This window comes from Calliopsis andreniformis, chromosome 1, assembly GCF_051401765.1.
Source record: "Calliopsis andreniformis isolate RMS-2024a chromosome 1, iyCalAndr_principal, whole genome shotgun sequence".
NCBI classification, from domain to species: Eukaryota; Metazoa; Arthropoda; class Insecta; order Hymenoptera; family Andrenidae; genus Calliopsis; species Calliopsis andreniformis.
Genome location: NC_135062.1, coordinates 9,461,831 through 9,484,844, shown reverse-complemented (window position 1 = coordinate 9,484,844; position 23,014 = coordinate 9,461,831). Strand labels below are relative to the sequence as shown.

General features: G+C 37.9%; 1 protein-coding gene across 3 annotated transcripts; it reads right to left on the bottom strand.

Annotated features, from left to right (window-relative positions):
- Positions 1-235: 235 nt before the first annotated feature.
- Kis (chromodomain helicase DNA binding protein kismet) lies at positions 236-20,032 on the bottom strand. Of its 3 annotated transcripts, none has more exons than XM_076392630.1 (23): positions 16,728-20,032; positions 16,228-16,652; positions 15,798-16,151; positions 15,422-15,710; positions 14,836-15,336; positions 14,417-14,641; positions 14,014-14,330; positions 13,468-13,942; positions 13,017-13,381; positions 12,693-12,888; positions 12,149-12,454; positions 11,773-12,064; positions 9,961-10,480; positions 9,315-9,404; positions 8,482-8,673; positions 7,488-7,902; positions 7,130-7,415; positions 5,314-6,572; positions 4,701-4,944; positions 4,357-4,633; positions 4,135-4,279; positions 3,256-4,038; positions 236-2,889 (listed from the first exon to the last, which is right to left on the bottom strand). In XM_076392630.1, the coding sequence occupies exons 1-23, from the start codon at positions 19,995-19,997 to the stop codon at positions 928-930; spliced, it is 13,188 nt and encodes a 4,395-aa protein (XP_076248745.1). In that variant the 5' UTR covers positions 19,998-20,032; the 3' UTR covers positions 236-927. The 3 variants fall into 3 exon arrangements, with proteins under 3 accessions (XP_076248745.1, XP_076248754.1, XP_076248763.1); XM_076392639.1 differs by having other exon boundaries at positions 11,779-12,064; XM_076392648.1 differs by lacking the exon at positions 8,482-8,673.
- Positions 20,033-23,014: the final 2,982 nt, after the last annotated feature.

The following is a 23,014-nucleotide window of genomic DNA, read 5'->3' as shown; positions in this document are numbered from 1 at the left end:
CATCGATTCTATGAACAGAATTATGAACATATTCTCTGATTCATTTTCCTCTTAAGGCGGTCCGTGTCGATAAAGGTGCGCATAATTATCAAAACAAAGATTCTAATGTTGGCATTTGCAAACAACAAAAGAAGCTGTTTATTGTATCACCTAATTGTAATTAAAAGTACACTGTGTTATATACATTTCTCCAAGTACAGATCGCTTAAGGTCTCTAGGCATAATGTATATAATATTTACACTGTTTCTGTTTCTTTTTATTAAGTTATTACTAAATTTACTTTACTACAATTACGGTTATATCTTAAATTTGATGCCTGAATGATCCGGCAAACTGTTGCACGACTACGCAATAGTGTGATAGCAGTTATATAAAACAGTCCCTCGTCGAAACCAATAAAGATCATAAAGAATAATAAATTTAACAAAACTATACTTTGTTACTGTAATGTTATATATAATTAAAAAGTTAATTACCACACAATATATCGAGTGATAAAATACTATTGCCAGCCTTCGTATTCATCAAAAACAGCTTCGTGTTATATATTCACACTGACAGAGTAATTGGTAATGTGGCCATGTGCATTTACGAGCACGAACCTCGTTTCTTATTTGTCCCCTGCGTTCCCCCTTCCATATTAAACTGGAAGAAGAAATCAAATTCTATAAACGTTTCGTTCTTTTTTCCCCCAAGTTCTTCGAATGCACTTGTGCTCTATTTAACTAACAATTGTCGATGCATTATTGGGTCATTTATTATTAAATGTCTCTATTAATCGACGATCTCCTGGAAAAGGATCGTTGTGCGAATACTGCATAATAGAATTATTGCAATAAAAATAGTCGCGACAACGGAAGATTCGATCGTTCATTCATCGTCACTTCTATACTATTCTCAAAACTCACTTAAAAAGAACGTTCACTTCACTCGCTCGTCGTATGAGTCTCTTGTTGCTCAGCCTGTAACTCGCCCTCCATTCTCGCCTGTCGTTCAGCCGCTGCTCTTGCTTGCCTCCCTGCGCTTGAACGAAGATTCTTCCGTTCCAGAGGGGGCTCCACACTCAGCCGCTTCCCACTTCGCGCTTTCTTCCCTTTAGTACCTTTGTTATCCTCCTCAATCTCCGATGGAGGCTTTGACGCATCTCCCTTGCTACTTGCAGCACTTTGGGACGCGGTTGCCTCTTCCGAAACCGTCGTTACAGGCGTTGTAGAAGTGGGCGTGGGCGTGGGGGTCGGCGTGGATATCGGCGTAGACGTAGGCGTGGGCGTGTGTGCTGGCGTGGGTGTATTAATTGGCGTGGGTGTGGGCGTACGTGCAGGCGTAACTGTCGGTGTAACAGCTGTGACCGCGGTTGATACTGTCGTCGTCACCGAAGCAGCCGTTTCGCTGGCTTCCTTCTTATTAGCATTTGAAGACGCGTCACTAAAAGCGTTATTCTCCTCTGTAGGGTTCGGCTTGATCGTCACCGATGACGACGACGACGACGACGACGCCGTCGCCGACGACAACCGCGCAGCGGGTTCCACTTCGACCACCGACACGTCAGCAGGCGTCACAGTTGTCACTGTCGTCGTTGTCACGGGCTTTGTCGTAACCTCAATCTCGATTCTCGGTTTCTTATTCACGGGTTCCAGAGTCACTTCGAGCATGCCAGATGTCTGTTGCTCGGAACCTTGACTGTGATCTATGCTACGACTTCTTTTCTCGCTGGATCGCTGAATATCCTCCAGATTCCTCGTCAGTAATTCAGCACTGGTTCTAGTTAAATGTTCCAGAGCCTCTTTTATCTCTTGCTCCTTATTCTTCCTCTCGACTCGCTTGTCAGAAAGATCCGCCACGTCATTCTGCTCCACAGTTTCTCTCTTCTCGTGCTCCACTCTGCGCCTCTCTTCATTGTGCAGCGCCATGTCTGTGTACTGTTGCAGGGCTATTCCAGGATCCACAGAGTACCTGGACTTCTTCTCGTCCTTTCTCTTTGCTGTCGAGTCCGTAAGCGTGTCCCGTTGTCTCGAGCTGCTTCCCGACGAGGCGGGTTTTCGCGTAGCTGAACTGGTCGACGTCGGAGGATTCAAGAGACCGCACTGAGCGAGGCTTTCGTAGGCCGATGACACTCCGCCAGGCTGCATCGAGAAGGGATTCAAGCCGCCCAGGCCCAGTGGCGTGTACAGTAGACTTGGATTCGGAAAGAAGAAAGGAAACGGCGTCGTTGTTGGTATAGTAGACGATGCTGATGAAGTCGAAGGCACCGAGGACTTGCTCGTAGGGGGCTCCATTTTGCTACGAGATTTACCAGCGCTACTAATACTAGTCAAACCTGTGTTCTTACTACTGACAGAACTAACGACAGGATTCGTGTCGGTCGCTGTGCTAGTCGCCGTCGCACCTAAAGCTGCTTCCATGCCTGCCAAAGATGGCAAGCCGAGTCCAGCGAGATTCGCGAACAGAGAGTTTGTTAAACTCATGTTGCTGAGATTGCCGAGGTTCCCCAGGCCACTCAGTGCTCCCAGATTCGGTAGTCCACCGAATGGCATTAATAGAGGATTGTTCTTCGGGTCGAAATTGCCGAGAGAAAGGCCAGAGAGAAGAGAGTTGTTTAAGTTACCCAGCGAAGGGAAATTTAAACCAGAAGCCATCGATGTGGCTGCTAGATTTGCTTGGCTCGCTGATTGTTGACTAGTAGGGCTCGGCATCATTGGAGGTCTTCCTGGACTCTTACCCTTGTTCATGTTACTTCTATCGTTTCCTGATAGTCTCTTTTGTAAATCGTGAGGAAGGTTACCGCGTTCTTTCACTAGTTCAGCCCATTTCGGGTCTACGTCGAACATAGGATTCTCGATCAGCCATTGACCTAAACGTTTCAGTTGTGGGGCTTTACTGCCAGTAACCTGAAAGAACATGTAGAGTGAATTATTATACTATTCTGGGTACGATGATCTTAAAAATGGTCTGAGTCATGTAAGATTCTGATATGCGTATTTCCATAACAGATTTTCGTAAAACATTCAACAGAAAGTTGTACTGTATAACAGCAAAATGTTTTTTAAATCTATCCAAACGGAAGAGTCTAAATATTTCTAAACACAGGAAGTATGACTTAGGCCACTTTTACCAGCGCAATTAAAATAAAAACGTTAAAATACAAATAAATATGTATAATGGAAATAATTAAAAAAAAATTTTTTTAAATTTGTATAAAATTATATATCATTTAAAGCAACTTCTAAAGAGAAACACAAAAACTTTGTTCAAACCTTTTTTCCTGTTAATCTGTTAATTACAGCAACATTCTCATCGCCAGTTAATTTTTTCCAATCCAATAGCGATGGATCAACGCGTGGACGTCGTCGCCTAGGTGCATTCAAATATTCTGCACTCAATTGCTCGGACATAGCAGTTTGTTCAGCCAGCCATTTGTTCACTTTAGCCTCATGGGAATACGATCCAATTTTGGAAGAATACTCAGCAACCTTATTTATATCCGCGATCATCGCTTCATAGCTCTTTCGGTGACTATTTGACGACGATGAATGAGCTGAATTGAAACTTTGCTGCTGCTGCTGCTGCTGCTGTTGTTGTTGCTGCTGCTGCTGCTGCTGTTGCTGTTGCTGCTGTTGTTGCTGCTGCTGCTGCTGTTGCTGCTGCTGCTGCTGCTGCTGCTGCTGAGATTGCTGATGTTGCTGTTGCTTTTTGAATTCACGATTCTGTTGCTCTGCTTGAGCAAGCAAAGCTGAGAAACTGTCTTTGTGCGAATGCAAAGATGGAGGAGGCAAGCCAGAAGTGGAGCTTGATGCACGTGAAGAAGGAATCGACGTGACCGTAATAGAAAACGGTTTCTGGGTACTTGGTGGAGGATTTGGAAGACCCATTGGTGCAGATGTCGGAGTAACAGTAACGTTTGGTGTGATTGTACTCTTTTTACTGTGCTCAGGGTAATGAGTACTTTGTTGTTCTTTTGCCGCGCTTAGTCCTAGTACAATTTCATCAAGTTTCCTACGTTTTTTCTCTTTTCCAATGACAGGTGGTTCGTCCGTTGGCTAATAAAAACAAGAATACATGGTCGAATTTACGTTCCCATTTAATTTATATTACAAATAGTTAAATTGTAAATTGAATAACACAGCTATACATACACAGCTTTTTCTCTTTATTAATTTGTCTAACATACTATCTAATTTCCCTTTATTGCTACTAATTTGTTTGTTTTTATTTGGCATTGAGAAGTCTTGAACTTCGTTCATAATATCTTTGCTAGTATCAGTGTTGGTTTTTGGATACCTGTAAAATACGAAACGATAATAGAAAAATCGTAAGAAATATATTGATGTATGTTTATGATAAATCAAAAATTTTACCCTGCAGATAAATCGATGGGAGTTAAAGTACTTGAAGTGCCAGGAATCACAGTTGGTTTCCCAGGAACTGTGTATTTCAAATCAAATGGTATACTTGGCGTTCGTATTTGTTGATGTGCCGGAGGCGGCTGAACTGGCGTCGAGCGCCTAGATTCTTCAGACTGTGATTCATCATTCATTTCCCACGTATTAGATCCAGACAATACTGCAGGCTTACTTAAAGCCGCAGGGGGTTGAGTAGTTGTGTGACTACTATTTAACAAGGCATGAAGTTTCGCTGAAAACAAAAAAACAATCAATAAACTCGTAAAACCAGTAAACAATTTCGCTTTTGTTTTAACTACCTCTTTCAGTTTCCACATCGATAGCAATGTGCCTTTTACGTTTCTTCGACAACGACATATTATTTCCAGGTGTTGTATTTCGCGATACCCCATGATCTGTAGTTATAGTTATCACTTCTGAACATTCCTTGTCATTTGAAGAAGTATCCACTTCATCTCCAGCAGTGAAGTTTACAGATACTGGCCATTCTTTGTGCTCAATCGCGTGAACGATATGCATCAAACGAGCTTCGATAGCATGCTCCTAAAGAAATAAAACAGCAATGTAAATATGACTAGTAAGATAGATATATAACGAAAATATTTGCATAAACAAAATGAGTATGAGTATATATCTGGTATAGACTTGCTTACACAAGCCAAATTTGACAAGTGTAATCGTCTCTTAGAAACGTTTTAGACTCTCTTTAATATCCAATCTTCTTTTTACGTGTCTTAACGCATCAATCAAATGTTTAGAAACTCCAAAAATATAATTTTTCCACCGACTACTGCCCCACATATGTTAGAGCAACTTTAATAACGTTAAATATGCCACATACGTTCCACGACTCCTTGAATCAAGGTAGAATGTACATAAAGACACTGTATAAATAAATGGGATTCTATTTACCTTCGGCCATTTCACAGCATTATTAGAATTGTGTGACAAAAGCTGTACAACAGTAGGTTCATTATAATCTATTGCTTTGTCCCGAAGAACAAACGTATCAATTTGTGTTAACCGTGACAAAGGTTGAATAACTTCCAAGTCAGGAAACATTGCCTTAAGTTCTGCTGCTTGAACACTACATTTATCCTCGAGTTTGCACACTTTTGCTTTATCTTTGGATGTATCTGCTGGTTTTCCTTCAGGCGTCTCTACTTCTTCTTTAACAACAGTAACATCTGATTTTATAGTCACTTTATTACTATCCTCAATTGTTGGATTTTCAGTACTTTCGGTTGGTTTTTCTGTCGTTTCTGTATTCTCTTTTTGTTCTACTACACTTTTCTCAGTCGTCTCTTTCGAAGTACTCTGAGTTTGTGACTCTTCAGGCTTTTCTTCCCGAGTTTCCTTTTCATCTTCTTTTGGCGGATCTTTCTCTTTAGTTTGATTTTCTTTCTCTGTTTCTACAGGTACACTTTCTTCAACATCTGCAGTCACATTATTTACTTTCGTTTCATCTGTTTTGTTATTATTTCCTGCAATTTGATCAACTTTAGGAGGACCCTCAGTTTTCATCGATTCTATTATTATCTCGCTTTTTTCTTCAGTTTTTATTTTCGCCACGAGTTCTTTATCTACTGATGTATTTCTTGGAATGGTTGTGATCGTTAATGCGTTGCTTATGGGCTTTTCTTCGACTTTATTTTCAGCTTTTATAATGGTCAATTCTACTTGACTCTTTTCCAAATCTGCATTCTCTGTTTTCTTGTCTATGACATTTAAATCTTTATCTTTCTTTGCTCCTACTTTCTCTATTTTCAAGGTGCCTTCGCCTTTTTCCAATTTTACAAGTATTTCATCCTTATCAAATTTCAATATGTCTTCCCTATTTTCTATTTTAATTGCTTTTTCAGGCTTCTCTGCGAGTTTCGACTGAATATTACTGTACATAGTTTTGCTCAGAATCTTATGAAATGAGAAGTCTGGATCGTTTAAAATTGTTATATCAGTGCGTCCTAGACCATGTTTTGCAGCTCCAAGCAACAACTCTTTGTCATGCTTTCCAGGCTGCCACCAATCAGGCGTGTCAGCCGACGGCTGACATAATAAGAGTCGCTCTTCCAAGTGAGGGTGAGATAAAATTTCCTCACGAATTTTACTTAAAAGATCCACTCGATCTAATATTTGCCTTGCTTTCATGGGGCTGAGATGATCAGGAACGTCTGAAAAATTTAGTATGTATACAAAATACTTTGACACTTAACAAAAATCTACTATTCAATTTTGAGTTGAAAAATAATATCTATATGTAGCCAATATTTTCACATATAAAAATCAAATTCACTTCCAGAAGTTTTCTATACAATATTACGAATATTGAAAATTATTTCAAAAGGGACATAACTCAAAAAAGTGGTTTCTTAAAAGTAAAAAGTTATTTATGGACGTAGAAGAAAACTGTTTACTCAATAAATGATATTAACATAAATAGTTGTTTTATCTACTAAATATAATTGTGCTTGAATAATTCATCCGAAGAATAGCAATACGTCATTTTCTTGCCATTGTTTAAATAATTTAAAATTTACATTCGAAGAGTTCTTTAAATAAACTCTACAATTTCGAAATTTAATTGACAAAATTTGCTCAATGAATACAGGTGTATTTACCCAATTTGATTTGTAGTTGTAACTCGAAAATTGCGTTTTTTGAGTTGTGTCACTCTTAAAATAAATGTAGGATATGTTCAATATGATACGAGTATATATTACAAACATACCTTCCTCATCGTTCAACTTAGCGTTGCATGCCTTTTTGCACATTGCTCTAAATGACATGTAGTAGTCAGTCAGATCGTTATCTGTCTTTTTATCAAATCTAGCAATGCTTTTAAATTTAGTCCAATCATATTGCGCCTTTTTCCTGTCATAGTTAACACCATACGTCGACACAACTCGTAAAAATTCACTCTCTTCCCGACGAGACCATTTCGCTTTTTGTTCTTCGATACGAGTTCGTTCCCTTTCTTTCACCATCGCTTCCATTTTCTCTCTTCTTTCCATTTTCTACGTGGAACAAGAAATTGTATTACACATCAACGTGTTACACAATGAACTGTTTTAAATGCTATCACCTACCAAAAGATACATAGCAAGTTGTTGCAAGTCCCATCCTTGCATATTTAATGGTGGCTCATTCATTGAAGGACTATGATTCATAGAGGTCTCACTCTCCATACCAGTCTTGGATTTTGGCAGTACTTTTACATCCTCCTTTTTCACGTTTCGTTGATAAGAGGAAATTACTCTGCGTAAGCGAGTATTAAGATCAACGACGGAGGGCCAAGTTTTATCGTCGTCTAGCAGCACATCATTCCCTTCGTGGCTGCCTCTAGGTTCTGATACAGGCGTGTCCGCTTTATTGGATATAGCAGGTGAATCAGTGGGTGTATCTCGATTAAATTTATCACAATCCTTCGAATCTTTCATCATTCCAAGAGATTCACTGTCATCAATATCATTCTCTAAGCTAGCATCATCTCTGCTGCTGTTGCTGAAATTTCAACAATTCTCAATTTTAATTGATACAATAATTACATACATTTTTTTTACGTTTAATTCACTCTTTACTAAATAAAAAACTTCTAATATTTATGCATTTGTAAAGACAGTTACATAATACTTAACTGATTGTAAATACAAGTTATTTTTAAAATATGATCTATGGATACACAACATTAAAACTAAACGAACTTCCACATTTACCATTTTAGAATGCTGTAGATATTAAAAAGATATATTATAAACATAAAAAAAAAATAGACGTAGATATATATATACAATATAACTGATGTTTATAAAGAACGCATAAGGATCTCTGCATATTGTCTGCTTATATATGCATCATTCTCTCTTGCTGTAAATAAAGGCCAGTAGAAAGTAATAGAAAAATTCTTTGCCGTTAACTGTATGAAACGAAAATGAAAAGAAAGAATGTAGACTAGTTCTAGCATGGGCATCATTGTAAGCAGATTTAAAAAGCGTGCAAAAGCTGTATATGGTTAGAATGATATAGCGGTGGGCACATATGTAGAAGAGAAACAAATAAACGTAAAAAAGAATGATTACTCACTTGCTTTGTGCGATCTGAGACTGGGAAGGGAGAGGGCAGCTTGTAATGAAAGAAAGAGCGGGATCGATCCTCATCTGGTCGTAATTCTCGTAGCCGTGTTTGTAGCAGCCAACTATTAAGGATATGTCTGCTTGCGTGTCCCACCATTTCGCTGGTCGTTCCATCAACTGTGGAGGGTTTATCCGCAACGCACTGTAGGGCGGTTTCATTTACAATTTGCCAATTTATGTATGCCAATCGAATGTTAAAAGATTACAGAAATTTTTCATTCTAATAAGTCTTAATAATATTTCAAACTACGTTCTTCTTTCTCAGACGAATATACCGAATAAGCTTATTTTATTGAAACATAAATTTAGAGAATTATCTTTTCTTTAAATTAAGGCATATATACGGTTCGTTAAATACCTATTATCGGTACGCCCCTGTAATACAGTGCACTGCTTTTTAATTATTTCTTACCACGGTACTGCTGAGTCGACCATCTTTGACCATTTTAAGGCGTACAAAGTGTTCACGATATCATTTGAAAATTTGCGTGTGTATATTGGTGTACATGTTTATAAGAACAAGATGGGAAGATTTTGATAAATATTAGTAATGTAGGATCAGCGACTGATAGCCGTTTACAGAGCTACGAAGTAAACATAGTTCAGCTCTATGAGCATTCCTCATACAATTACAGCTCCCAGGGATAAACAAAGACATTGCACATGCAACTATGAAAGCTCTGTATAAGCACATATGTAAGTGCACAATATTCCATGATAGGTCAGTTTAGCAAAGAATAATGAAGGTTTCATAAAATGATGTGTAAATACGAAATCACTAACCTGACGTGAACCCCATCAGATATATGTTGAACTAAATCCCCGATGATCTCGTGCTTAATATAGTAAAGCATTCGGACGCGTAGCAGTACTCTGTACACAACATACGAAGTAATTAAAATATTTTCTCAGAAAAATGAACAATATTTATTAAAAATTCTTACACTACCGTGAATAAATATTTGGACATTTTCACGTTATGGGAAATGTATAAAATACACTTCAAGTAAAATTCTCTAATACAGCTTTGGCTATAGGTATTATCTTAGACGATTATTGTACAGAGTGATCCTCTCGCTAGGAAACTCAAAGACAGTGTCGCCATGAAAACATCGCAGCGGGACTTTATTATGACCTAAGAGGTCCACAGTGCTCTTGTGCGTTTTTTAACTAAAAATCGATAGATCCTACATACAAACTCCGTGTTTTTGCAGCGATATTTCTGTGGCACTGTCTCTGAGTCTCCAAGCAAGAGGATCATTTTGTATAAGGTTTACGAATAGCTATAAGAATAACATTTAATATTGGTTAGTATGAATAAAAAAGTGTATTCCATGCATTTCTAAAAACGTCAAATGTCCAAATACTTATGAACGGTACTGTATGTACAAAGTACGAAGATTTGTAATTTTAAAAGTATTTTACGTACTTATTTGCATGACGGCTTAAGTGCTTCCTATAGTTACTTTCAAGGAATATGTCTCCATCATACTTCTCAGCATTACTCCAATGATTAGGATCACTTGGACCTCCATTGACGACTGATCCACGCGTTTCTCGACCTTCTCTAACTCGACCTTTTTTCTTCTGTCTACTATTTCTTCCGCTAGTATTGACGCACACGTTCTTAACTTTTTCTCCGTTTTCCATGGGAGTGATAAGGTCCCAAATAAAGTTACGAATCTTCTCGTCGCCACGGTAATAACGAAGGCAGTAGAGTAGTATGACTCGTGCACAGTCTTCGACATCGATTTCACGCCATCCACGACGAAATTGGCTATGCTGAAGAATTTCTTCCCATCGGCCCCAACCGAACGTGAGCAGGCCTCGTTCCACCTTGAAGCACTCGCTTCGTGCCCAACTGCCGTACACTACTTCACCTTCACGAGGGACGTACTCATCACAGAATTTTCGAGTTTTCTTGCCGAATTTGTCTCGTCGTTTCTTACCTTATAATAAGAAAAGAATATGTTTTACATTTTTTATTAGGAAGCTAATACTTAAAAAAAAAAAAATCCTACTTTGTATGATAGAGCAACACAGTGTATTTATAGTAACAGCAAGCCATAGTTCAAAAGTGATATAAGAAGGATAAGATTCGTAGAAGTGATATGCTTGTATTCATATCGTGAATGAATATCGTTTAAAACACTTAAATACTGTAAAATGAAGTGAAACTATTGATAAATTACCCTCATGATTAAAAATAACTTTGCCATTTTGATATAGATAATAAAACTAATGTCAAAATGAAAACAGATAATTAAAATCTGTAATGTTTGATAAATAATATAGAATTCTTATTTTGTCATTAAATTAAAATACACTGTTAATGTAGAAATATATGAGTATGTAGAAATGATATTTTGTTTTTAAATGTTGTTTTGTATGTTCAGTTTGATTATGATAATGTATGTTCTTTACAGTTTGTGATAGCTGAAGTTATGAGTATTATAAATTACAAGGTTGCTTAACATGCATTGGAAAATATGATAGAGAAACAGTAATATTGTGTTGTGAAAGTAGTTGTGTGTAACATCAATGTATTCATTAGCACTGTGAGCATGCATGCATGTAAACGTGTTTGTATATTTGTATGTACTAGAATAATAAAGTATTATTTCTTTACTATGATTATTCAGTGTATATCCGCATCTATGAAAATAAATCAAAAATAAGAAATCTTACTTTTCTGTATGTTAACTTCTTCATAGTAAAAATATTTAGTATATAATCTTTTTTTATAAAAGTTGTGATAAAATATACTCACAGTTTCAAGATAGGGTTTTATCTTTTGAAATTATATATAAAATGCTGTACTGAATATTAAATATAACTGAAACTCTCAATGTTAAAAGAAAAAAAAATAACTTTCTTATTAAAATCTTGGAAGTACTGTGTATAACAAACACATAACATTTAGGTATCACAGTATTTGTATTAAGAATGGTAATGCTTATAAGTAACAATACTTATAAATTTCTGAATACTCAAATATTGCTTCATCAAACAAGAATTGAAGTAGCTTCATACATGTAAAATTGGTTAGGTTGGTAGCCATATTATTAAGTTGCAATAAAAAAAGTGAAAACTTTTGAAACTAAGGATATTGAATATGGTCTGATACCTTCACAATTATTGAAGACCATTAATCCACTCCAGCAACCAAGTGATGTATTTTACGAAGTAATAATACTAAGAAATGGTGTTGTGCTTTAACATGCACCAACAATGAACATACCTCTACCTGTTAACCCACTACTTGTTTCATCGTCGCTATTATCATCTGAACTATCGAGGTCCGACATAACAACTGATTCATCATGACCATATCGTTTAATTTGTGTTCTTCGTCTTGGTTCTGATATCACTAATTCATCCTCTTCCTTCTTCTCTGTTGTATCAATTTCAGCTTTTTTCGCCCATTTTTTCCAAAAATCTGGATCATCGATATTAATATCAGATCTATTAGAGGAACATGCAAAACTAGCTTTGGAAAATGTGGATCCTTTTTCCGCTTCTATGGTAATAATCTATATATGAAGAAATTTCCTCAAATTAGTATCAATGTACAAGAAAACAGTTTTAGTAAATAAAATGGTAATCGTTTGACTCACTTGTGTTCTTCGTTCAAGAATTTGTTCTATATCCTCTTCGCAAAACTTATCACCAGCATTGTCATCATCCATAATAGCACCATAAGCACCTTTTTTTAGTAGGTCTTCTATCTCTTTTTTAGTCAATTGTTTATTACTGGGATCTTTACCCCCTTGACTGGTATTCATTGATTGCAAAATAGCTTTATCTAATCCAAGCTTCAACGAAGCTTTATCGAACATTTCCCTTTCATAAGTGTTACGGCAGAGCAACCGATATACTTTTACCATCTTTTGCTGACCAATTCTGTGACATCGAGCTTGCGCCTAGATAATTACCGCACATGTTAGAAGCTGACAATGCACATAATATTGTAATTACTAATGTATTTACTAGGAGTATATCGAAACCTAACTTTTAAATTCTCGAAAGTTTTTGAATTTCAAAAGGCTTCGACGATTCGAATAACCAATACTAGTATTTGTTAATTAGCTTATTGTGAAAGAGATGGAATAAATAGAATGACTTTGCACTTAATATTGTAATTAACATTAAACTGCGAACCTGTAAATCATTTTGTGGATTCCAGTCGCTGTCGTATATAATGACTGTGTCTGCGGCTGTAAGGTTGATACCAAGACCACCCGCTTTAGTACAAAGAAGAAATACAAATCTATCAGAGTCGGGTTTACTATAACGATCAATTGCGGCCTGTCTTAAATTTCCTCGAATGCGGCCATCAATTCTTTCATATGGATATCTAGAGAAAATTTTGTTTTGTAGAAATACAGATAATTTATTTATTTTTTGAAAATAAAATTATTTTCCTCCTAGATCAAACATTCTAAAGCTTCTTACATTAGATAAGGGAAAAAAATTAGTACTTACTTTTTATATAATAGATAATCTTCCAACAGATCTAAACATTTTACCATCTGACTAAATATTAATACTCTATGTCCACTGGCTTTGAGTTTAGGCAATAATTTATCAATTAAAACCATCTTTCCCGAACTGTTTACCAATGCATGATAATAAGCCTCAGAGTCCTCTTTTTCACCAGTCTTGTAATCTAATTGTATTTGATCTTCCGCGCCATTAAGTAGGAATGGATGAATACAACATTTTCTTAATTCCATCATTGTATTCATGAGATTCGGAATGTTAGCTGATGTAGTTCCTTTTGCAAGGAAAGAGAAATTCCTTTCCAATATACCGCGATAATATTTCTTTTGTATATTTGTTAACTCCACCTGACGAATAAACAAATCATTTATTATGAATTGTTTAGCGATTCACCAATTAATACAAAAAGAAGCTTATTAATCATTAAAATTACCTCTACAACAGTTTCTTCTTTTGGAGCTAATGATTTCTCCACATCTTCCTTGAGTCGACGCAACATCATTGGTTTCAAAAGAAGCTGCAATTTATGAACTTCACTTTCACTACTGAGGTTACCAAATTCTTTAAGGAATGCTTCACTGCTCGAAAACTGCATTGGCTCCAGGAAATTTAGTAACGAGAAAAGTTCATTGACATTATTCTGTAAAGGTGTGCCAGATAACAGCACTCTATGTTCTAAGTTCAATTGCCTAAGACCTTCAAGTAACTTGCAATTTCTATTTTTTAGCCTATGAGCCTCATCTATGACACACAGTCTCCAATTATATCCCCGTAGTTCATTAAAGTCTGTTATAATTATTTCAAATGTAGTTATTAACACGTTAAATTTAATCAAATCTTTGATTTGCTGTCCTTTTTCATTCTTGTAATAGACTTCATATTCTTGAAGCATAGTCCGACTCGCTGCGCTATAAATAAAAAATTATGTAAGAAAAAGCGTTTTAATTATAGTACTCATAAAAAAATAGATAGAACGTACGAGCCATGGTAGACGACAACATTCATGTCAGTCCAACTTTCGAATTCACGTTGCCAATTTGGAATGGTCGAAAGAGGCGCTATAATTAAGAATGGTCCACGAATTCCATACTTATAAACCGCATCCACGAATGTTAAGGACTGAATAGTTTTTCCTAAACCCATTTCATCCGCAAGAATGCAATTATGACCATTATACCATGAGAAAAGCAACCAATTAAGACCTTCTAATTGATACGGTCGTAAACTATTATTGCTCTTATAAATTGGAGACTCTTCTAATTTGACCCACGCTGATGCAGTCGGTTTCTTTTTAGGCTAGACAAAAAATTAGTTTATTAGTAACAGAATATAAACAAATATTTCGAAAGTTAATTTCACTTGAATTATTTTTTATGGATTACCTTCCACTGATCTTTTGGGGGCAGTTTATTAAATCTAACAAATTGAGCTATTTTTTCTGGATCAACATCTTCTTCCAACTCCCAAGTGGAGTCTTCGTATTGAAGAGATCTCCATTTAACTAAATAATGCTTTAAAGTTTCCCCAGTAGTTGGATCAGTGTGTGTCGCCTCGTCGAGTACTCTGTCGACTTCTACGAAATCTGGATTAAATGGATCATCTTCAGTCTGTAAAAAGAAAAAAATTATCTCCTATTTTTCGCATGTACTTTTCTCTAGTTCTTATTATCATTAATAGCTTAAACATTTCAATAAATATTAAACACCTGAAAGTTAAAGTTTTATGATATTAATTTTGTTAAACGAAAAATATTCTAGAAGACAAAAATAATTGAAATATAGAACAACAATTTAATAATTACATTTTCAAAGATATTAGTATTCTGCTGCTGCCTCTGCTTGAATCGTTTTAATTTGGCTTGAATTCGCTTATCACCCTTATACAATTCTTCCTCCGTTCTCCATTCGCAATGTAAATACGAAAAATTTCTATATTTAACAAAATATTCTTCAACTTCTATTATTTGAGGTTTCGCTTCTACCACAGCAGTTTCTTGCTTGGATTCAGTTACTTCCTCTTCATGTTTACTCTTATCTTTAGCACTACTCTCAGTGTCACTATCCTTTTTATCTTCAGAAGTTTCAATGTCTTTTACATCCTTATTATCTGACTCAGAATCTGGTTCCTTCTCAGTCGTTTCTTCCTTTGTCGGATTTTCGTCTTCTTTATTTTTACTATCTGATTCCGTTTTCTCTGTGGATGCCTCAGTTTTTACTTCCGGCGCTGGTGGCTTAATTTCTCTTTTTCCCATTCGAGAACATAATATATGTTGTACAACCATGGAATCTTCATCCGTTGTATTCTATAAGACCATTAATAATATTGTTTGAAACTTTGTATATAGAATTAAGAAGATATTAAGCAATAAATGCATGTGTAGTACGTACTATATATACGAAGTTAGGCTTATTTGGGCCAACTTCACCACCTTCGTTTTCCTTTTTAACAGATACAGGCTTTGCTACATTTACACCCTCTACTTTTTTAGATAGCTGAGCATCTTGAAGAGGTACGTCATCGTCCGAGAATCTAAGCATTACATCATCAACATATTTCTTACGATGCGTATTTCTAGCAGAACGTCTTTTATTGTCATCTCCCGCTTCTGGAGATGGTGGAGGTGTTGCTGCTAATTCTTCGCCATCAGAGTCAGGAGCAATTCGACTTTTACGTTTCCTAAAGAATTTAATAAAGTATCACAAATGAATATTATATTCTACTTGAGATAATGGAAAAATAAAAAAATATGTATAAATAACGTACTTTGAACTTCTAGGAGATTTCCCCGCTGAAACCTTTCCAACAGAAGATCTTTTCCGAGCAGCAGCTTTCTTTTTATTAGGAGTAGCAGTTTCCGTGGCTGGAGCTGCTTCTGAATTTTCTTCTTTTTTTTCATCAGCTGGGCTTTCTTCTGACTCTCCTTTTTGCTTATCTTGATCTTTCGTTTCAATTACTAAAGGTTCTGTGGTCGAAGAATCTACTTGCTCTTGATCACCTTGAATGGACGGTTCAGATGGTTTCGTATCTGTTTCTTTAACTGCGCTAGAATCAGAAACTGCAGTTTCTTCCGTTTCTTGTATAGCGTCGTCATCAGCTGATTCAGACTGATTAACTTTTCTGTGAATGCACAATATTTTTAATGATAATTGCTCTTCAAAAGGAAATTACAAACTGAATATCTGAGATGACTTACTTCCTATTACGTTTCGTCGAATCTTTATCTTTGTTTCTCTTCCTTGGCGCCTTAGGAGACTTCGCTTCCTTTGGTGGTTTTGGTTCTTTTTTAACCTTCGGCTCTTTTGGTTCTTTCGGTTCCTTCGGCTCTTTCGGTTCCTTTGGCTCCTTTGGTTTTCGTGGCTTTCTAGGAGGTCGTGACTTCCGACTTTTATTCCATTCCTCTTCTATGTCACCAGAAGATGGCTTGATATCCTCAGAATCTGCAGCGCTATCAACAATATTACTACTATCTCCAGTAGTTACTTGATTGTCTGACACTGGTTGTTCCGGTTGTTGTTGAGTAATTGGTGCAGGAGTAACAGCCTCTTTGTCAGCCTTCTTCCTACTTTTTTTAGTCCTGGGTGTACCTTTACTACGGCCACGACCAGTAGTACTGGAAACCTATTTAAAAAAAGACATTTTAGAAATAATGTGTTAGTTTTCGTATAAAATACACAAAGTAGACACTGAATTTACCTGTGGACTATCAACGACAGCTGTCGTAGTAAACATAGGAGTCTGTAATATACATTGAGGTCCACCATTACACTGATCATTAGTCTCATGTTGTTGCAATGCTTGCAACTTTTCCTGCAGGGCAACAATCTTCTCCTGATTCTCAGTAGCTGGAGGCATACAGTACAATTCCTGTAATTGCTGTTGCAATGCTGCTCTTTCCTGATGATGTGTAACTGGAGTACAAGATGTACCAAAGCCACCAGACGTAACTGCCGTCGATGTCGGATTTGCTGGTATATTGTACATATTCGGCATAGTACTACCACTAATTATGTCACTGCCAGGAGGATATTGTTGACCAGAACCCACAATCATATCATTTGGATACATATTATTTTTTGGAATATTCGTAAAGTCCGTGAAATTTTGTTGCACTGGATGTGGCGTTTGCGAATTTGGCACTGATACTGCAGCTTGATGGGGAGGTAGTACCATACCATTAGCCTGATTAACCGCGGGCATTTGTTGCGTATTTAAATGCGTAGGTGGAACTTGATTAGTTTGGCTCGGCAATTGCGAGGTTGGATTTTGTATAGGCGATTGCAACTGTTGCTGATGCGGTATCTGAGGTGAAATCAGTGGCGCACTTTGAGGAATCATGTTAACTTGTGGGCTTATATGAGGCTGAGACGGTGGAGTTGTTTGAACTTGCGTTACGCATGGTAGAATTGGCTGAGGTGGCGGCGGTGGCTGCGCTAACTGAGGCTGAGAAATTTGTGGCTGTGATTGTTGCGTTTGATTTAACGTAGCCTGCTGAGGCGGTTGCTGAGGCTGAGCTTGAGGCTGAGCTTGAGGTTGAGGTTGAGCAATTTGCGCTGGCTGTTGAGGGGTACTCATTTGTTGCATAGGTTGTTGAGTGATTGGTTGCTGACTTATTGGTTGTTGAGGAGGTGGTTGTTGATTTATTTGTGGTTGCACTTGACTGATTTGAGGCTGTTGTGCAGGCTGTAACGATGGTTGAGGTTGTACTGGTGGCTGCTGTGGTGGAACTACTTGAGGTTGAGTCACATGCATCGGTTGTACTTGTGGACAATTAATGGGTTGTTGTTGATTGTGCTGTTGTTGCTGCGTCGTTTGACTACTAACTGCTGGTTGCTGAGGATGCGCAGGCACGTTACTATTAGTTGGTGGACAATTTACTGAGTTTATCTCCAAATGTTGATCATGTGGTTTCGAGTCACATGTAGGTTGACTTTCGATGGTAGAAACCGGATTCTGTATTTGACTTGGCGTCGATTGTTGTTGAGATAATGTCGGTAAGCTAGAACACTCAACATTTCCGTTTGTACTAGTTGCTGGTAAGGATTGTACAGTTTCGATCTGAGGAACATTTCCAGAGGCATGTTCCAACGACGAATTACTCTGCGAATTACTTTGCATCAAAGTATCAGTCTGTGAATTAAGTGAATCTTGTTGTGGGTCCTGTACATTTTGATGTAATGCTTCATTTTCCTGTTTAGGTGGTTCGACTGGAGTATGAATCGAATCTGCAGAATCTCTAGTTGTAGTTTCTGGGACACTATGAATGGGTTCTGTTCCAGCTACTGGGAACATTGGTGTACTTTGTTCAGAAACTGGAGGCTGAGTTTCCACCACAGTTCTATCTTCACTTACACTCGGCCTTATTTGCGGCTGTTGTTGTTGCTGCGGATGAGGCCACTGAGCTGGCATTGGCATCCTTGGGCCGGTGATAGGTGGCATGGAGTTTTGTGCGGCAGGTTGAGGTAAAATATTTGGCGCTTGTGATATCGTTGGACGTGCTTGAAATTGATTGTAGTCTGTAGTAGAGACACTCGAGTTCGATACAGCAACGCCTGGTATCACCATTTGCTCCAATGCTTGAAGGGTGGTTTGCTGCGATGATGGATTCATTTGCATCGGAGTCGAAGGACAAGGCGACACAGACATTGTACCAGGTTGATTTGATTGTTGATGCGGCATTTGAACATGAGGATGTGGAGACAGTGTGTTAGGTTTAGCTGGTGACATAATAGGTCTTGGAGACATTTGTTGCTGAACCGCTGGCGGCCGCGGCGACATTTGAGGTCTAGGTGACATCTGAGGTGATAATTGCGGAAAAGTAGCTCGGTACTGAGGACTCGTAGCATGTTTCGCTGTACCAAACTGTGATGCTGGTCCAGAATGTTGTGGTTGATTGAACATTGAAGTTGCATGATGAGAGTATTGAGGATCCATTTGTGGCTGCTGTGGCTGCTGTTGTGGTTGTTGTGTATTTGGATGCTGTGAATGTTGAGGATATTGTTGAGGGTGTGTTGGATGTGATTGATGACTTGGATGAGGTGGATGATGATGTGGCATCCTTTGTGGAGGTTGCTGAGGTTGCTGCTGCTGCTGTTGCTGCTGCTGCTGTTGTTGTTGTTGCTGCTGTTGCTGTTGTTGATGAATGGCTGAGGCAAAGCCAGGATAGGCAGGAGATGTCTGATACATTGGTACAGAATTCCCTTGCTGGTAGTGTTGTTGCTGCCCAACCATATGCTGATAAACACTACCAGTTCCACCAGCTTGCATCGCTTGGTGTGGTACACCCATATTTCCTATCATGCCCTGTTGATTACCAAAATGTTGTTGCTGCAGCTTTTGATTCATAACTCCACTTTGGTCTTGCTGATGAGAATACTGAGGAGGCATATGTTGCCTGTAAGTACCAGGCTGTGGTGCTATTTGATTGTAATGTCTCTGCATTTGTGGGTAAGCACCACCTCCTGTACCTGGCCAGCCTTGCATACTCGGATCCATAGACATATTAGCCCTTGTCATAGAGTGTTGCTGTTCCATTGAATACATATTATCATTATAATTAGGATACTGTCCTCCACTACCAGGATGAGGCCCTCTATGTTGCGGTGCCATATTCCGAGCTTGATTTTGAAAAGCTCCTGGCACCATAGCACGCTGTGGCGCACCACTATCAAACGTTCCAAGATTCTGATTAAACATGTTGCGTTGTGATGGATTTTGCAATTGAGTAGAACTCCCAAATTCAGATCCGCCAAATGAAGTTAATTTTTGAAGCGGAGATTCTTGAGATATATAAGATTGACTAATATAACTCCCTCCTCCATTAACGCCAGGGTTTGAACCATCTCTAGATACTACCACAGAATTATTCGTGCCTGCAGGGTCAAAATGATCGTTCCCCCCGAGGTCAGGAAGAGCATCAAGCATCGAGCCACTAACATCTTCACCGAACAGATCGTACGAGTCCATGTCTATGCTGCAGGACTCTTCGCCTCTATTTCAGGCTTAAGAGGATATCGTATAGTCTCTTTTATAGTCATTAACGTGCCCATTGTTGATCCACGTCTTTTTTGCCTGAAACAATGTGTAAGAAAATTCGTATTATGATTGAATGAAACACCTAATCTTAATAATTTCATAGAGCTGATAGTTTTAATTTCTTACAAAAATATTTCTATCATTAATATAATTATTAGCTTTAAATAAACTGACATAAAAATCTCCGATGACTGTAACAAATGCCAAAGGGGAAAAGCTATACGCTTATGGCTTAATTTCTCATAATCGCTATAACCTTTCCCCCTTGGAATATGTCATGATTTCCAATGTTACTTTCAAGCAGATGAAGCATATGTCCAAATAAGGTTCGTTACGTACATATATATCCATTATGTTTTCCTATAAATAAAAAGATACTACAATAGAAAAGAAACTCAAAGTTAATGTACCTAAAAGTTTAAAATATTCATTCCTTATACAAACAGTGGAATAAAGTAACAAAGAATACATAATATACAAGTATATGCATAGAATTGATTAATTTACATCTTCCATTATTTGTACTTCCTTATAAGTCTATTATAGTAAACAAGAATCTTAATGATGTACAATAAAAAATATCATTAAATACACCAAGGTTTATTACTATCATATGCAATTCATTAACATTTCCAATTACATAAAGCTTTTAGAACTATGTAATTATGGTTTGTAACTATATATATACACTATTTACCTTGTAAAACTAATGTGACTGGAAGAATCTATATGTTATTCAGAAACATAGAATCTCTTTTAGTCACAGATATTTTAATCATAAATTTCAAATCTATCATCTGAATTTCAAGACATATTTTTGAATGATAATGTCTCTCAATCAACATAGATTCAATGCTCTTAAATTTAATATAAGTAATAATGAAAAACTACTAGAAGCCTTAAAACTTGTTATTATGTACACATGTATAAGTGTATTATACTATGTATGTGTAGAAAGTAAATTTATCAATGAAATAATATACATAATATGTACAGTTTAATTACTTTTCCTACTTTTCCAAATAGAAAGTACAAAGAATTGCAAACTTCATTTTAATCTAATAATGGCTGCATTAACACTTTTCTGAAAAATATCTCTATCTGTGTTACACAAAATTTTTACTTTTCTTCATAATTTTATTTTGATTATGATGTTTAAAGACTAAAGACCTTCATAAGTATCAAATAAATTTATATACTAATTTCATGCTTAATGAAAATTTGTAGTCAACATAACCTAACATTCATGAAAAAAGGATATTTAACGCAATCTAAATACCATAAAATACAACTGCATTCCATATTTGATAAAAAACAATGTTTGTACACTACTACTTCCACTCACAAAGTTTTACAAAGAAGATACAGAAAAATTATCATAAAGGCACATTAGAGGCAAAATAATCACGATCGAGTAGTACACAGTTGTAACTTCCTCAATATATCGACAATACATTGCAAAACTGCTGCTACATTCGACAAAAGTAATCTCTACAGTTTTCACCGAAACCCTGAATTATTTCCAAGAAGGCAACGATTCTCGCTGCTCGATTCGTTCGAAAAAAGTACCGGAAATTGAAGCTATTAAACGAGCCTTTAAAACAAGTAAAAATTCTCAACGGCAACAATATGGTATTACTGCACGTCAGCCAGAATTGAGGGTTCGATGTCCAAAAATCACCGAACATCCATACCACCCGAAACACAAACATAAAACCATAGGAGGAAATATAATGGGTTATAAAAAAAAAAAAAGAAGTAGCACCTTACAAACCTGAAGCACTGACAGCGGCACTAAAACGTACGACTGAATATTCTCGTTCTCATTCGAAAACGTACCGAAACGTGCGCATATTAAGTATATGTTACAAAGGGTGAACAGAAAAGAAACTTGGCAAAGAGGACGGGTGTATAGAAAGTTCTCACACTTCGACTACCCGGGACCGATTAATATTTCATCCACGGCGATTATTTCCCATTCGAATCCGGCGTAGGGCCGGGAGCGATGCATAAAAGTCGAAAATACGGTCGCGATATTACGCTATTGGGAGGCGAATCGAGGCGACTATGCGAAAAAAAAGCACGGATCGTCGCGGAAAGTACGCCATTATCGTGGAGAGATTTCCGTTTGGGCTTCCGAGAGAGAGAGAACCTCGAAGCGGCCACCGCGACGCTCGATATTCCAGCCACCAAAGCGTCACTTCACTTTTACCACGATTCACTCGTTCCTCGTGTGCCTCGTCGTGTACGCGATCGCGACGCCTGTAGAACGCCGCTGCTCGCCGAAAGTGGCCACGGTGTTAACGTTTTATCGAAAAACCACCCTCGTTCGCGCGCGCGTTCACACGATTTTCACCGACGGTGGCTGCGGCTGCGGCTGCGGCGGCACGGACCGTCGAGGTGCAAGCGTGTCCATAGGTCCGAATCATTCTACACATCTCTCTGTCCCCTTACCCCTCCCCCTACCCTCCCCCATCGTCGTGTCCCCCCTCCCCACGCGTCGATCCTCCCCCTCCCCGTCGCCCGACGACAGTTCACAAACGAAGGACTACTCTTCTCTCTTACCCTACCCTATCCTATCCTGTCCTGTCCAACGCGCGACGGAGGCCGCCACACGTACGTTCACGCGCACCAGGTTACGCGCCGTACATCTGTAGAAACACACAAACACAGGACCGCAGGGTTACCTTTCGCATCGCGCGCACACACTCACCCGCTGCACCACCTGGTGGCGCGCGCATCTCTCTTTGCCCGCTTATAAAACTTCCCGTGCACATGCACACACGTGTACGGGACGTGTACACACGAAGGAGGCAATAAGACGTTCCCCAGTTTGCGTTCGAGTTGATTAAATCTTTGTTTCGTTAGGTTGGCGCGTATGAAATCGCTTTTTTCGACCGTTCCCCCGAAGTTTTCGGTGTTACCGTGCCGCGAGCACGCATTGCGAT